Source organism: Mustelus asterias, unplaced genomic scaffold (assembly GCF_964213995.1).
Source record: "Mustelus asterias unplaced genomic scaffold, sMusAst1.hap1.1 HAP1_SCAFFOLD_1324, whole genome shotgun sequence".
Lineage (NCBI taxonomy): Eukaryota > Metazoa > Chordata > Chondrichthyes > Carcharhiniformes > Triakidae > Mustelus > Mustelus asterias.
The window spans coordinates 81,016-98,051 of record NW_027591269.1 but is presented as its reverse complement, the minus strand read 5'-3'; the positions used below and the strand labels follow the sequence as shown (position 1 = coordinate 98,051).

The 17,036-nt window shown below is 41.7% G+C and overlaps 1 protein-coding gene across 1 annotated transcript in view; it reads right to left on the bottom strand.

The window, feature by feature from the left end:
- Nucleotides 1-14,740: 14,740 nt before the first annotated feature.
- The window catches only part of LOC144488139 (neuronal migration protein doublecortin-like), a 47,155-nt gene continuing 44,859 nt past the window's right edge, over nt 14,741-17,036 (bottom strand). The window contains exon 6 of the mRNA XM_078206166.1: nt 14,741-14,930. Within this exon, the coding sequence (XP_078062292.1) occupies nt 14,874-14,930 (57 nt within the window). The 3' untranslated portion in view covers nt 14,741-14,873. The remainder of the gene's footprint in view (nt 14,931-17,036) is intronic.

Below are 17,036 nucleotides of genomic sequence, written 5' to 3'. Positions count from 1 at the left end.
GATGGATTGAATGGCCTCCTTCTGCAGTATAGAGAAGCGGTGATTCTATGAGCCCCCAAAGCTGCTCAGTGTTTCTCAGTGACAACTTGGCTGATGGACCATTCTTCCATGGTTGAATAGTTTGTCAGCACTCTGTCTAGATTCATGCATCATGAGGAGTAACTATTTTGAATGAAATCCATAGAACCATATCCTAGCATAAGTCAGTACTTTCAGAGAATATTTTTTTTAAAATAGGACAAGAATCCTTCCACATAAGTATTTTACAACAGCTAGAATCACAAAAAGCTCATTCAGTTCTCCCTATTGTATAGAACCTCAGAATATTACAGCATAAAATCAAGCCAATTGCCCTCTCAAATCTGCACTGTGTTGGTATGTCAGCAGTTATTAATATACTTAACTGCCCTCAGCTTTGGCTCATTCTGAGTCAGAAGATTGTTCAAGTCCCATTCCAGCAACTTGAGTACCAAAATCAAGGCTGACGCTCCAGCGCAGTACTGAAGGAGTTATTGTCAGAGGTGCTGCCTTTAGGATGTGATGTTAAGCTGAGGCTGCCCTCTCAGATGGATATAAAATATCCTGTGGCACTATTTTGAGAAAGAGAGGGATGGTATTGACTGTCCTGGCCGTCCCTTAATCAACCCACAGATTATCTGGTCATTCTCACATTGCTGAGTGTGAGAGCTTGTTTTGTGCAAATTGGCTGTCCCGTTTCATATACTAAAACGTCTAAAGTATCGTATCGGCTGTAAAGCACTTTGGGACATCCTAGGGTCATAAAAGAAGTTAAATAACTGCGACTCTTTCTTTATCAGGATTTGCCCAGACCATTATCATTTTATTCCTGCTGATATGGCAAGTGTGTAATTGTAATCTCACTTTTAAGAAGCTGCATTGTTCCTTCTGTCTCATGCTCAAATTCATAAATAAATGTAATAAAAGTGGTATACGCGCCATAATGCTTGGCTGTAACTTGTGTTTTACAAGTGCGTTTATGGAATAAATTTGTAGCTATTTCATGCTTCTTAAGCAAGAAGAGGAGATAGTGAATTATTGATTACAAACTAATTCCACGTGGAAAAGGGAGCATTTGCAGTTCAGATCTACTGCTAACAACGTCACACAAGGGTCATAAACTGTTGCCACCAATTTCAGCTGTAAAAACGTACCTTTGTTTCTTTATTACGTGTGAGGGTTTGGGTCGTACCTAAAGATAAATCAGCTTGAGATGGGGAGTCATGTCTTTCTAACCGCTTCATTCAGGCTTGCTCCTGACATTAGTCATGCTCTTTGCAAAAGGCCCCATCGACAACAAGCCTCATGAGGAATTGAACACTATACATGTGGTGGATGGAATGCAGTGCACCTCAGGGTTAACTATCGCCCTTTTTATCACTGGTTGATAATGGGTATAGGGCTCATTGCTTATTCCCTATCCCTACTGTCTCTTTGGGAGACAAACACAACACTGAGAGACACATAACTATTTCAACTGAGACTACAAATTGCTTATTATAAGAAAGAAATCTGTTGGAAAAGTAGAAATCTATTAAAACAAGAGATTAAAAATCTCAATGCAGGAATCCAGACTTGTTCTAAGTGGTTTTTTTCCCCATGGTGTCAGACTAGGTAAAAATATGAAGCTCTGGCTAGTAGAGTGTTTGGTTGTCATAGTGACTTGAATGTGTAGTTTTCAAGTGAACCAAAGGTCAAGGTATTCTTAACACCTTGCTGCCAAAACAAAGCTTTTATATAATGAGTGAATTTTAACACAATACCCGTTCCCTATTAACATAACCTGACGGGAGAGTCATTAAACAGAATGACTCTTGTTCCTTTCCTGATAAGGTAGACCTGCAATTCATTGTGTAAAATTAGTTAAATTCTCTGCATTGCCTGCAAAGGGGAGCTTGACCGGGGCATATATCTCATTGTTTAAGACCGTAAGACCATTAGATGTAGGAGCAGAATTAGGCCATTCTGCCCATTGAATTTGTTATGGTGAGAAGGCGGGTAAGTGGAGCTGAGTCCACGAAAAGATCAGCCATGATCTTATTGAATAGCGGAGCAGGCTCGAGGGGCCAGATGGCCAATTTCTGCTCCTAGTTCTTATGTTCTTATGTCTGCTCTGCCATTCAATCATGGCTGATAAGTTTGTCAACCCTATTCTGCCACCTTTTCTCTGTAACTTTTGATCCCCTTACCAATAAAGAACTTATCTATCTCTGTCTTAAAAACATTCAATGACCTGGCCTCCACAGCCTTCTGTGGCAATGAGTCCCATAGATTCACCACCCTCTGGCTGAAGAAATTCCTCCTCCACTCAGTTCTAAAGGGTCGTCCCTTTACTCTGAGGCTGTGCCCTCGGATCCTAGTTTCTCCCACTAATGGAAACATCTTCCCCAAGTCAGCTCTATCCAGGCCTTTCAGTATTCTGTACATTTCAGTGAAATCCCACCCTCATCCTTCTCAACTCCATCAAGTACAGACCCAGAGTCCTCAAATGCTCCTCATATATCTAGAAGGTAAGTCACTTAATAGGTAAGAAATACATGGTCCATGCAATCTCTTGAACATGATTTGAACAACTGATGGGGTCTGAGAAAAATTTCCAGAGTGTTTCTCCCGCTAATCCTGGTTTTCTCATCTCTCCTGAGAGGATACATAACTACAATGGGATGGGTCCAGCCATCATGAACATGGGGATGGACCAACTGGTCTTTTCCGTTATTTTCGTATGTTTGTTATTTTCAATTTTGCAATTAAGAGAAGCCTGTGTCTCACTGCACCATCAGTGTAACCCTATTGTAGACAAATATTCCGGGACATTTTTTAATTAACTGCCTTTTGTTTGCCAGTTTTCAGTATTTTACCAGGTTGCAGTGCATAACGTCATATCCACACAATTATCATGGATTTAGGGAAAATTGGTCCTTCTCATTTAAAAACAAAATGGAGGATGATGGGATGGTGGCAAGTGGCTAGCTCTGCTTCCTCACAGCACCAGGGACCTGGGTTTGATTCCAGCCCTAGGTGACTGTCTGTCTGGAGTTTTATGCATTATCCCTGTGTCTGTGTAGGTTTCCTCTGGGTCCTGATGTGATCATAATATGGTAGAATTCTTTGTCAAGGTGGATAATGATGCAGTTAATTCTGAGGTGGAGATGCCGGCGTTGGACTGGGGTAAACACAGTGAGAGTTTTAACAACACCAGGTTAAAGTCCAACAGGTTTATTTGGTGGCAAATGCCATTAGCTTTCGGAGCGCTGCTCCTTCATCAGATGGAGTGGATATCTGCTCTCAAACAGGGCATACAGAGACACAAAATCAAGTTACAGAATACTGATTAGAATGCGAATCTCTACAGCCAACCAGGTCTTAAAGATACAGACAATGTGAGTGGAGGGATCTTGGATTTATACCGGGATCTTGGATTTATGTCACACTATCAGCAACCCCCACAGCTTGCCTCCTGGACTTGCAGAATCTCACTGGCTGTCCTGTCTGGAGACAATACACATCTCTTTAACCTGTGCTTAATGCTCCCTCCACTCACATTGTCTGTATCTTTAAGACCTGGTTGGCTGTAGAGGTTCGCATTCTAATCAGTATTCTGTAACTTGATTTTGTGTCTCTGTATGCCCTATTTGAGAGCAGATATCCACTCCATCTGACGAAGGAGCAGCGCTCCGAAAGCTAATGGCATTTGCTACCAAATAAACCTGTTGGACTTTAACCTGGTGTTGTTAAAACTCTTACTGTGTTAATTCTGAGACCAGGATCCTGCATCTCAATAAAGGTAACTATGATGGTATGAGGCATGCATTGGCATTGATGGACTGGGAAACATTCCTGAAAGGAAAGACAGTGGACTGGCAATGGCAGGCATTTAAAGAATGAATAGGTGAACTCCAGAAATTGTTTATTCCTGTTTGGTGCAAGAGATAGTATCAGATTCAAGGAAGAAGCATACACATTGGCAAGAAAAAGCAATAGACCTGAGGATTGGGAGCAGTTTAAAATTCAACAAAGGAGGACCAAAAGGATTGATTAAGAAGGGAAAAATAGAGTATGAAAGTAAACTAGTGGCAAAAATAAAACTGACTGTAAAAGTTTCTTTAGATATGTAGAAAAAGATTGACAAAAACGAATGTAGGCCCCTTACAGTCATAAATGGGAGAATTCATAATGAGGAATAAATAAATAGCTGAGGAATTAAATTTGTACTTTGCTTCAGTCTTCACAAAGGAAGACATGAATAATGTACGAGAAGGGCCGAGAGAAACATGTTTTAGTGAGGAGTTGAAGGAAATCAGCATTAGTAGAGAAATGGTTTTGTGGAAATTGATGTGATTTAAAATGGATAAATCTCCAGGTCCTGATAATCTTCATCCAGAGTACATGAGGAAGTGGCCCTGGAATTAGCAGATCCATTGGTGGTTATTTTCCTAAATTCTTTGGACTCTGGAATAGTTCCTACAGATTGGAGGGTAGTTAATGTAAGCCCACTATTCAAAAAGGGAGGTAGAGAGAAAACAGGGAACTATATGGACCAGTGAGCCTAACTTCAGTACTGGGGAAGTTGCTGGAGTCTATTATCAAGGATTTCATAACTCAGTATTTGGAAGGCAGTGGTATAATTAAATAAAATCAGCATGGATTTACAAAAGGGAAATCATGCTTGATGAATCTATTGGAATTTTTTGAGGATGTAACTAGTAGAGTTGACCAGGGAGAACCAGTGGATGTGGCTTATTTAGACTTTCAGACGGCTTTCGACAAGGTCTCACATACCAGACTACTATGTAAAGTTAAAGCACATGGGATTGGAGGTAATGTCTTGAGATGGATAGAAAGCTGGTTAGCAGATAGAAAGCAAAGAGTTGGCATAAGAGTGTCTTTTTCTGATTGGCAGTCAGTGATTAGTGGGGTTCCACAGGGATCTGTACTAAGACCCCAACTGTTCACATTATATATTAATGATTTGGAAGAGGGAACTGAATGTATTATCTCCAAATTTGCAAATGATACAAAGTTGGGTGGGAGGGTGAGCTGTGAGGAGGATGCAGAGATGCTTCAGCATGATTTGGACAGGCTGAGTGTGTGGGTATCGGCAGGGCAGATGCAGTATAATGTGGATAAATGTGAGATTATCCACTTTGGTAACAATACTAGGAAGACAGATTATTTACTTGAATGGGTGTAAATCGAGAGAGATGGACACTCAATGAGACCTTAGAGACCTTGTGCATCAGTCGCTGAAAGTAAGCGTGCAGGTACAGCAGGCAGTAAAGAAGGCAAAATGGTATGATGGCCTTCATAGCGAGAGGATTTGAGTATAGGGATGTTTTGCTGCAATTGTATAGGGCATTGGTGAAGCCGCATCTGGTGTATTGTGTGCTGTTTTGGTGTCCTTTTCTGAGGAATGATGTCCTTGCTATAGAGGGAGTACAGCGAAGGTTTAGCAGGCTGATTCCTGGCATGGTAGGTGTGTCATATGAGGAGAGACTCAGTCGGTTAGGATTATATTCACTGGAGTTTAAAAGACTGAAAGGGGATCTCAGAAACTTATCAAATTCTACTCTAGATTCAGAAAGAATGTTCCCAATGGTGGAGGGGGGGAGTGGGGGTGCGGGGGGGGGGTCCAGAACTGGACATAGTTTGAGGATAAGAAGTAAACCTTTCAGAACTGAGGTGAGGAAAATTTTCTTCACCCAAAGAGAGTTAATGTGTGGAATTCACTACCACAGAATGTAGTTGAGGCCAAGACGTGTGATTTCAAGAAGAAATTAGATATTGCTCTTGAGGCTAAAGGGATCAAGGGTTGTGGAGGGAAGGGGGGGGGATCAGGATATTGAATTTGATGATCAGCCATGATCAAAATGATTGGTGGAGCAGGCTCGAAGGGCCGAATGGCCGACTCAGAAATATTGTGGTAGCTCATTAATCCGAAGAAATATCATAATTGATGGCAATATTCTTTTCTTTCTTCAGTTGAAGTGCTAAAATGTTTCTTTTATCATTTGTACAGCCATGATTTTGTTGAAACTAATTAACTGAATGATGAGCTGCGCTAAGTTGAGGCTTCACACACACTCACTGAGCAGGAAAAAGCTTTGTTTATGAAAGCTACTGTCATGATAGCATGCTGTAATTTATGGTACATGCTGAAATTTCTGTACAAGAAGGCCTCATTGTTGTCCCGGTTGTATTCTTCACCATCTGTGCTGGAGTTCCATCTTCGCATTTTCAATCCTGTCACATTTTAATTGTCAGTAATCTCATTCATTTACTCCAAATGTTGCCTAGGCTGTTTACGGATCATTACTATCTTCTTCAGGTTTAGGCAAAGCATTCAAATGTCATCCAGGTTTTACTAACAGCATCTTCACCAACTCGATGAAGTTCTTATGTTTATTTTATTTATTAGTGTCACAAGTAGGCTTATATTAACACTGCAATGAAGTTACTGAGCCATGGCATCATGATGGTGGGGGTTGAGGGGGGGTGGTGTGGTGGTGGTGGTGCATGCAGTACGGTGGCACAGTGGTCAGCACTGCTGCCTCACAGTGCCAGGGACTCGGGTTCGATTCCCGGCTTGGGTCACTGTCTGTGTGGAGTCTGCACGTTCTCCCCGTGTCTGCGTGGGTTTCCTCTGACTGCTCGTTTCCTCCCACAGTCCGAAAGACGTGCTGGTTAGGTGCACTGGCAATGCTAAATTCTCCCTCAGTGTACCCGAACAGTGCCAGAGTGTGGCAACTGGGGGATTTTCATAGTAACTTCATTGCAGTGTTAATGTAAGTCCACTTGTGACACTAATAAATAAACTTAAAGACCCTCCAGTCAGTTCTAACTTTTCTCATTTATATCTAGGGATGTTTGAAATTCCTATAAAACCTGGGCACAGGTCTCTCCCATTTAAAGCATGCCACACAAATAAAGGGGGAAAAGAATGGTTGTGTCATGCTCGAATATTATACTTTAGCCGTACTACATTAAAGAGTAAATAAGACACACACACAGCAAGAAGATTTCCATCAAATGTATTTTTTTTAAATTACACACATCTTGCAAATGTACATTGAAATGAATACAAATTCAAACTACAAGTGTTAGAAAGGAAGTTACGAAGCAAACTGATAGTTTCTCTTTCACAGTAATCTGACAGAAATGGAACGATCTGGCCTGGCGTTCAAGAATCCATAATCTCCAACGGCAAGATATCGATGCATTTTGTAATAAAAAAAACTGAACAACATTCTGGATGTGACTTCCAACAGCTGCAGCTTGCCATCCAGAAACAGTACTGAAGAAAACAAGAACAAATTCTCTCACACTAGCTCACAATACCAACTTTTAAGTTCTATTTTTGCGGGATGCGTAGAAGCAAATTCGAGGAACAGAGGCCAGTGAGGGAAAGTCAGATGTGCCACAAGAGAGAAACTGAAATCACTGCGCTGTAACCTCAAAGCCAAATGGAAATGGATCCTGCAATCCTCACCTAAACCTAACAAGCAAACACTTCTATCATTAAAACTTGACTGGTGTGCACTTTTGCAAAACTACATTACAGAGTTCCCACTACACCTACTCACTAGAAGTTTAAAAAGTCAATAATAATAAACATTTTATGTACATTTAGAATTTCACAAAAAAAGGCAGCAAAAATAGCAAACCCACTTTTCACCACAGACAGTAAAAATGGCTGAAAACATGCACATGGTTACAGCATGATAGCACGGATGTAATAGAAAATACAAGCAAGCAAACTATCCAGAAATTAATGTTTTAAAAAGAAACATCTCTTTCGCTTAGCTCCATTATATATTCAACTTGATGGCAGGCATTTTTTTTCCCCAAAAGCAAATTTTGGCGCCTTTAAGTTTTTGGAAATCCTATGGATTGCATTGACGTTCTGGTTAATTTTCTGACAATAGATGTGTGGAGAAGTGTATTACCGTGTTACGTGCCACTGCTCACTACCCTTTGAGTGGATTCCAGCACTATTGGGTCATTAACCGCCAAAAGGTACTTCACAGTCCTTAGAGCAGGAGTAATTTTATTGACAATGGGTGGAACTTTTAAACGATTGCATATAGAATACCGTGTACCTGGTAGTAATTAAACAGTACAGTAGGTACCTGGGAACTCCTTAGAATGATTCCATAGAGAAAGGTAAGTGTTCAAATAACTGCAAAGATAATGGCTGATAGTTGGGAATGATTATATAGAAACCAGACACATATTGGGTCTCAATGAGTTCAGAAAAACAACATAAACTGTTGCTGTTTGAATATCGTACTGTAGTTTTAACCTTTGTTTCTGATCCCTTTTTGTGCCATCAGTTCACTCCCTGCCATTCCCGAACAAGATAAACTGTTTCTGACGTTATGGCATATTTATTGGATAATTATCTACAGTTGAGTGCCAGAAAATTCCTGTTCGGAGCCCAAGATTTTCAGGCATGCTTGTAAATCCAACTATTTCCATTTATGGGATAAATGAGTGTTATTGAAGCATGAGGCAGCGAGACCCCTAATTAATAGGTGGATGGGCAAGCAATCTGCTGCCAAGTTTCCAACGTTGCCACTTTCGGACCTGCTTACCAGCAACAGCACCCAAATTGAGGAAACCTTCAGGATTTTCCTGGCTTCTCTTCGCCAGCTTCATCCGGGTTAAGATTAGGAAGCTTTATAAATGAGCCTACTCTTGACTGTGTAAGTGGTTCATTCTGAATAAAATCTCACCCTTAGTAGGGACAATTCCAAAAAGATAATCTTGCTCCAATGATCAAATTTTTAAAAAATTCATAGAATAATAGAATCCTTACAGGGCGGAAAGAGACCATTCGGCCCATCGAGCTGCCCCAACTACAATCCCACTCAGGCCATATCCCCGTAACCCCACTAATCTCCCTGACACTAAGGGACAATTTAGCATGGCCAGTCCACCTAACTCGCACATCTTTGGACTGTGGGAGGAAACTAGAGCACCAGAGGAACTCCACATAGACACAGGGAGAATGTGCAAACCCCACACAGGCAGTTACCCGAGGCTGGAATTGAACCTGGGTCCCTGGCGCTGTGAGGCAGCAATGCTAACCACTGTGCCACTCCTATTCTCAGGGGAAACAACATGCTCAAATTAATAGTGTTTCTGCCAACGTGCAGTGACGAAGGGCCAGTTTTTTTTAGAGGTTCCATATTGTCAAAAACTACTATGTAACATGTCTCTTAAAGGGACTTGCTGAGTTACTGTGTGTACTCACATATTACAGTCATTTTGTATGTGTGCTATCCAAGGTGAAGTTAGTGCTGAGAAACGGATTTTCACTTCGGGCATGCAGTGTCGGAATCAGCCAGGACAGATTCAGTGCTGTCAGATGCCAAGTAAAGCTCAATCCCATTGCCCGAACAAGCTGCATCAATGAAAACCCCTGAAGGACACCTATGGCTATACTAATGAGAATTTGGCACCGTGGCCAACCTTGTTGATCTTCTGAATAAAATTGACAATTTAGTATCAATTTGGGACAATTTCATCTTACCTAGAACTGGATTCAAAATCATTTTGTGTGAGATAATTTATAGTATGCACAGAGGAGAGAGGCTTTTGTCACATCAACTTGGGTTGGATTAGAATTCAGCAGTATACTCGGTACATCCAGAATGTTACATTTTTACTCATGGGGATGGAATATAAATACACTAACAGCAAAGCCAGAATTGCCATGTAGGCTGATAAGGTAATGACAGAGGACAGTGGTGTTGTTCAGCAATACATTTCTCTAGATTCAAAATTGTAATCCTATAATCAGTCTTAACCAGACTCAATGCTGATCCAATGTATGTTTGCAATTGTCAGCAGTCCTAACCAATTTCAGTCTTGCCAATTTATTTCCAGCCTCAAGTTCTGCTGATGACTCATATCCAGAACTAACTTTGCTTTCTGCTCCTTTACATTCACCTCAGCTGTCTCGTACACTAGCAGCCAATTATGGGAATAGTGCCACTTATTCCTGGCCGACTCCTGTTGCACGGCGACGAAAACAGTCCATCTGTTTCCATGGAAATGCTAACAGTCCCAGGTTGCACTGCCCATGACGTGCACGGATAAAAGAAAAATGAATGCAGCGCATAGCAGGCAGTGCGTCAGTCCATTATCATGGCCTTTTTAAACAATCCTTTGTGATATGGTCTCAATTTGTAACATTTTGAGCGTTTGTGCCAGTTTTCCTATTGGGCTGGCCTTTTACCAGATATGCAAATCTGAGGCTGGCTTCAGCATTTCTGTGAGCCTTTGTTGCATTTCAAAAGAAGCTCACAAATCAACTGCCACCATTGTTAAAATATTCAATGAAAAATAAAAGATACCAATGTAATACACTCACGGTCTTAGGTAATGGTATTTTTAGAGGGTTCGGTGTTAAATAAATACTGCTGATTAGCATTACTATCAATCTAGCCATTTACCAACGGTGCAGTTCATAGAGGCTGTGCACTGCCTCGTGAAGTTATTGAATTCGTTGCTCCAAGTAGAGAGGCATCACCTCATGAAGTGGTTTCACTCATCATCCCCCCTGGGGCAGAGAACACTGCCTCCTGATGAGCTCTCACTTTCTCCCTCTGAAGGACAAGGACCACCAGTGGCAGCCACTTATTGCTAGTGAAGCTTTCTGCAATGGCCTGCCAATACTGGCCAGCAATATGCCCTTCAGATTGCTGGCCTGTATCTTCAGGGGAAAGCCCCAATGCAGCAGAGACTTGTGAAGAACTGCTCGTGCTCAACTTCTCACACACTCATTTATTTCCAAGGTGCTCTCGGTTCACCCTGCAACGTGCACAGGATCAACCCAGAGAACCTGTGGTCCCACTTCCAGTGGAAGCAGCTCCACAAAATAATATTGTTAAAATACACAGGTTAATGTTAGATTTAGCTTTATGCAAGCACTCAGGCAGAGTTTGTTCAATTAAAGGCACATAGCCTCTTTATTATCAACATGTACCTTGAGCACTGAAATTAAATCAATTCCAAGTGGGCCATCTGCACCAAGTACCATTGTTATGCCTTACAGGTTGCCAGTGCATGAGAGACCATTGTTTGAATGACTTTAATCAAATCTTAATCTTGCAATATGTTTACTTTTTATGGAGTGGCTTTAGCTTGTCGGACTGAGAATTAATCCGATGTGACTTCAGCTCATCTTGACTAAACTTCTTTTTATTGTAATCCTACCACCTCTTTCTCTCCCTTCCCCCGCCCTCACCCCATCACTTCCTCACAACTTTATTTTGCAGGCATCCTTTGTCTTTATGCTTCCTTCCTGGTAGGAGAGTAGAATGATCTGAGTTCCAGGTTTCTCCGTCATTGATACAGATGCTATTCTGTACAGGTGTAGGAGGGTTCGGGAATAGCCTCCTTATTGACTTTTCTTCCCTTTATTAATGGAACAGATTGCCACATTTCAAACTGCAGTTACCCAACATAGAGTTCATATGATTACATGAGTAAGATGGCTATCGAGGGATATGGGCCAAGCACGGGCAATTGGGACTAGCTTAGTCGTTAAAAAAAAGGCAGCATGGACAAGTTGGGCTGAAGGGCCTGTTTCCATGCTGTAAACCTCTATGACTCTATGATACCAAAGGATTAGACAGACCGGTCCAAGGAGTAGAAACTGAGAACTTAACACCTCATTTGGAATAACACAGATTAGTTTGCACCATCTACTCTGTGACTGCATCTGTATCGATGTTTTAAAAAATTAACCCTTTGAGGATTGCAGAAAAGCTATCACCCTGTTCACAAAATTAAAACATGTGAACTTGCCATCTTCAGTTTATTGGAAAGAAAATCCACGGATAATGGAAGTCCAATTCTGGGAGATGTTGAAAGAAGGAACTTGTACCAGGAATGCCAGTCAGTTACTGAGCAAGAAAATGCATATGTTGATTGGATTTGCTGGGAAACTGAAAACTAAGGAGATTTAAATCAGAGATTTTCCTTTAAATAGGGGTGACATTTTTAAAACTCCTTTTTGTTTGGTTCTCTGGGTTCCCACTACTACGTTTCTGCAGAGTATGATAATCGGTAGTTCACCTGCCTCCCAAAACAATGCAAATTTAACACCAATAGGTCTACTGGTTTCTGCAAGCAGCAGGGGCCAGTTTAACTGGTTGGCTTTGTCCTCCTGGCTGCAAGACCATGCGACCACCAATCCAGTCCAAAAACCCGCAAGGAAAATCCTGTCCAATGTGTTGGCCTAGCATATTGTAGCATTGAGGCAAAAGCTCATCGAGCAGAACAGCCAAGGTTTGATCCTCAGACTCCACTGAATTTCTCCCTTTGGCTTCCCTGCTGGGGAAAGGTTAGTTGCCTTATACCTATTCCCACCCCTCAGGAAAGCAAATGCAGAGAAAGTTTAGATGGGGCATTGACAACTCTAGCTAACTGAAGAAAGCCATTGCTAAAATTCTGAAATTTTTGAGTCCATATGTCACTCTGCGGGACATTTGCAATTCAGAAAGAATCATGCTTGAGGGGGTGGAATGACTGCTTAGGGACAAAAAAAACCCTCAAAATCCTTTGTCCCTGTGGGGTTAACTAAAACTGCAACACAAGTCTTAAGGAATATAATTTTTTAATTATGTCGCAATGTAGACTTTTTCAGACACCATGTGAATGAGGAATTACTGTCTCAAAGCTTTTCTTTTATTAGTGTCACAAGTAGACTTACATTAACACTGCAATTAAGTTAATGTGAAAATCCTCTAGTTGCCACACTCCGGCACCTGTTCAGGTACACTGAGGGAGAATTTAGCATGGCCAATGTACCTAACCAGCACATCTTTCGGACTGTGGGAGGAAACCGGGGCACCCGGAGGAAACCCATGCAGACACAGGGAGAACGTGCAGACTCCGCACAGCCAGTGACCTGAGCCGGGAATCGAACCCAGGTCCCTGGTGCTGTGAGGCAGCAGTGCTAACCACTGTGTCTTCGTGCCACCCTGCTGCCCATGGCGATTGCCTCCATACTGTTCTCAAAATATCATTTAACATGAATGGAAACTTGCTGAATTACTACACAGGGTTTGGTGATTTAAACCGGCATTAAAACAGGACAAAGGATGTTGACTGATTAAGGAATGGTCCGAATATTAACCAAGTTCCAAGTGTTTAAGGTACATGGAGAGGGCAGAATTCACAATTATGAACCCAACTGCATTATACCAGTCCCTACCATCCCACCCCTCCACCCCATCCACCACCACCACCCATTAATCGAATTGACAATATTTTTTGTAATACTACTACTTTATTTTGGAGGGGTATTAAATGATAGATGCTTTGACATGCCAACTGGCAGTAGTTTTTGTATTGCGGCATGTGGATATCTCCGGTAAAAGATTGTCAGGCAAGTATGCTGACCTGCAACACCAGGGCTTCCATCGAGCAATCACTACCGCTTCTGGCCTGAAAGTGGGCCGGAGCCACAATATTCAAATAACTGCCAAGCACATGACTGCTTAACTGACGCTATAGGATCCAACCTGTAATGTTAACCGGGGTGGAATTCACAGCACTGGGAGTCAAAGGTAGCACAGATTATGTTGACTGGGAAGGAGTCACAATGTTCGATGGGCTGAATGGCTTCCTTCTGCACTGTACGGTTCTATGACTCTATGAACAATGCAGGTGGCATCCTAAGAGACCCAGCACCAGGACAAGAGTGTGGAAGAAATACTTGTTATGAAGCTTCTAAGCTTGGCTAGTGCAATCAAAGAAGTGACAGAGTTTTGAGAGTTGAATTCCATATCAGAATAACGTCAGGCTGCAAGCTAAATGCCACTCCAAATCAAACGAGGCTGCAATTATTCCCTTATAAATCAAGAGCAAACGATGGGTCTCATGCATGGCAAAGTTTATTCCATGCTAATCCTAGTCCAGTGGCAAATCAATGTTCCCTTTTCCCCATCAAATCTGTCTTCACTACCAGGTTTTACAAGTAATCTATTAATGCTACTCAGTACTTATAAACTGGTTTGGATAATTGCACAGTGAACACATTCACAAATAAAAAAGCGCAAGAACACCTTGTTCTTCTTAGTAAATTTGCTGTCTCACTCTAATCCTAAATAGTTCTATCCATTCAAAATGTCATATAAAGCAAGAATCGGAATCATTTTGTTACTAAAAAAAGTATTAAACAAGAATGATCAAATTTAGTTTTTAGAAAATTAATGTCTTTGTCTTATGAAGATGCTTTTTCCTTTTCTCAAATTATGTTCCCATTCTCAAATCAATGTCATTTTCATTTTCAAATAAACGGTTTGAGTCTTGTTTCGTGATTTTTTTTGGAGTTTTTTTTTTCTATCTCTCCTTTTTTAAACAAATCAGATGTTAAACATGTCTGCGCAGCAGAGGGTTTTCTTAAAAAAGAAAAAACTGGCAGAGGTCTTTAATAACTAAGAACAGATTTATAAATGAAGCATAGAATAACTGCACATCAAATATCAAAGTGAAACGGAAAAAAAATCACACAGCACCATTAAAAAGAAACAAAACCAGGGACCATAAGTTTCAAAGAACAAATGATGTACAAGAGACCTGCTTGTGTTATTATGAAATATTCTCACAGTGCTTTATATCTGATGTTTAGAAAAAGGCAGTGATATTCCAAGATACTAGGTTTCTCATGAGAAGGACAAACTGTTAAAAACAGGGCAATTTCTTTTTTATTTCCTCTTTTGGTGCCACTTTGGCAATTTGTGGACACCAAGATTAAAGAACCTCTGCACACTGGGCAGAATTTCTTTCCCAAGTCTCACTGGTTCAGGTGGAGAATCCCAGCCTTCCGTCACGCTGCCGGCTTACATCGAGTCACCGAGTGAGTCCGAGTCATCCAGGGAAAGTGGCAGATACAGGTCCTGCAGTGGGGAAGGAGGGTGAAGAAATATGGTTTATACAAAAACTATTTGTGCAAACCCCACCGGGGGTGACTTTGAATTTGTGTGATAAAGAGTTCAGTGCTGGATTTGCATCTCCCCTGATTTTTATTTCCGTGATCTGTGTCTTTCTCTCCACAGATGTTGCCTGACCTGCTGAGTACTTGCAAAATATATTTGCCCGCTCTTAATCTGGGTGCATTAAGTTAATTGCACATTGGCCCTATACTAATCCATAAATAGCTCCGTTGGATTTAATTCTTCAAATCTATTTGTAAAACGTGCAAGCAATTAATTACATCAGTTTGGCCCCTAATGGTATATGTATAAATCTCACTGGCAACTTCCTTCTTATATTTTCTTTGTTCCCAGTCCCTACTCATTTTCTTTCCAGCTCAGTGACTTTTACACATAGATTTCATGTTTTCAGCATTGAAACATTTCAAAGTACGCAGCATTTCTCTTCAAAGGAAATATTCAGTCTCCAGTATTCCACAAATAGTAAGAAAGCTAATCTCACAGTGGGAGCGGTGTACAGAGGTGTATACTTGAAATTATAATATATATGTGCCCTGCTGTGTTAATGGTTGTATTTCTGCTGATGTCAATCTAACACCCTCCAGCTGTTAGATTTCTACTGGAGAAAATACTGCTTCTCCACAGTTGATATGTCCTCAAAATCAAATTCCCCAATCTCATCAGTACTGATTTTTATTTAAAATTAATCCATACATTAGAAAGGGCGAAAAAGATTTTTAAGTTTATTTTAGTAGCATTATTCAGGGGCTGGATTATATGGTGGGGGTGGGATCTCGTATCCCTGCCATAGATGCACCATAGAAAGCATTCTTTCTGGTTGTATCACAGCTTGGTATGGCTCCTGCTCTGCCCAAGACCGCAAGAAACTGCAAACAGTTGTGAATGTAGCCCAATCCATCATGCAAACCAGCCTCCCATCCATTGACTCTGTCTGCACTTCCCGCTGCCTCAGAAAAGCAGCCAGCAAAATCAAGCACCCCATGCAACCCGGACGTACTTTCTTCCATCTTCTTCCATCGGGAAAAGGATACAAAAGTCTGAGGTCACCAACTCAAGAACAGCTTCTTCCCTGCTGCCATCAGACTTATGAATGGACCTACCATATATTAAGTTGATCTTTCTCTACACCCTAGCTATGACAATAACATTATATTCTACACCCTCTCCTTTCCTTCTCCCCATGTATTCTATGTACGGTATGCTTTGTCTGCATCATGTACAAGAAACAATATTTTTCACTGCTTCCCAATACATGTGACAATAATAAATCAAATCAAAATGTCAGAGACTAAGCCCACTGTAGTTGGCCAGCTCACTTTGCTTTAATTTTACAGCCAATGGGTCTTTCATTATTATGAGGTTAAGACTTCCACCATTATCCAGCTGGTCATCCTGCCTCATAGAACCACCAGCCAATTGGAGGCTATCAGTTCTGCAGTACTAGCAGTGCCACTCACAGCAGTGGCCAATGCTGGTACTGCAGGGGGCTCTGGGGGACGAGCAACCATGGATGCTGCGGAACCCAGAGAAGTCCGGGAGCACGCCAAGCCCAGGCTGACAAGGCCTGGGGAGGGGTTGGATGGGGTATGCTAGGCAGAGCAGGAGGGAAAGGATACTGTGGAAGGGGAATCTAATTGGTACTGAGGTCCTGGACAGAAGGTATCGGCCACCCCACTTCCCATTCACTGGCCACCAGTCTGCAGGTACAAACCTGTCAGGTACACGTTGGCTGCAGGATTCCCCAGCCCACATAAGGACTTCAATTGAGGCATGGGTGAGAGCCCACCCAACACCTTCTCTGCCACCCATAGAATCATAATGGCTGAATCATAGAATCCCTACAGTTCAGAAGACCATTCAGCCCCTTAAGTCTGCACCAACGCTCCGACAGAGCATCTTACACAGGCACACCCCACCTCGCCCGATCACTGTAACCCCACCCATTTACTCCGCTAATCTCCCTAACATCTTGAGACACTAAGGGACAAATTAGCATGGCCAATCCATCCAACCTGCACATCTTTGGACTGTCGGAAGAAACTGGAGCAT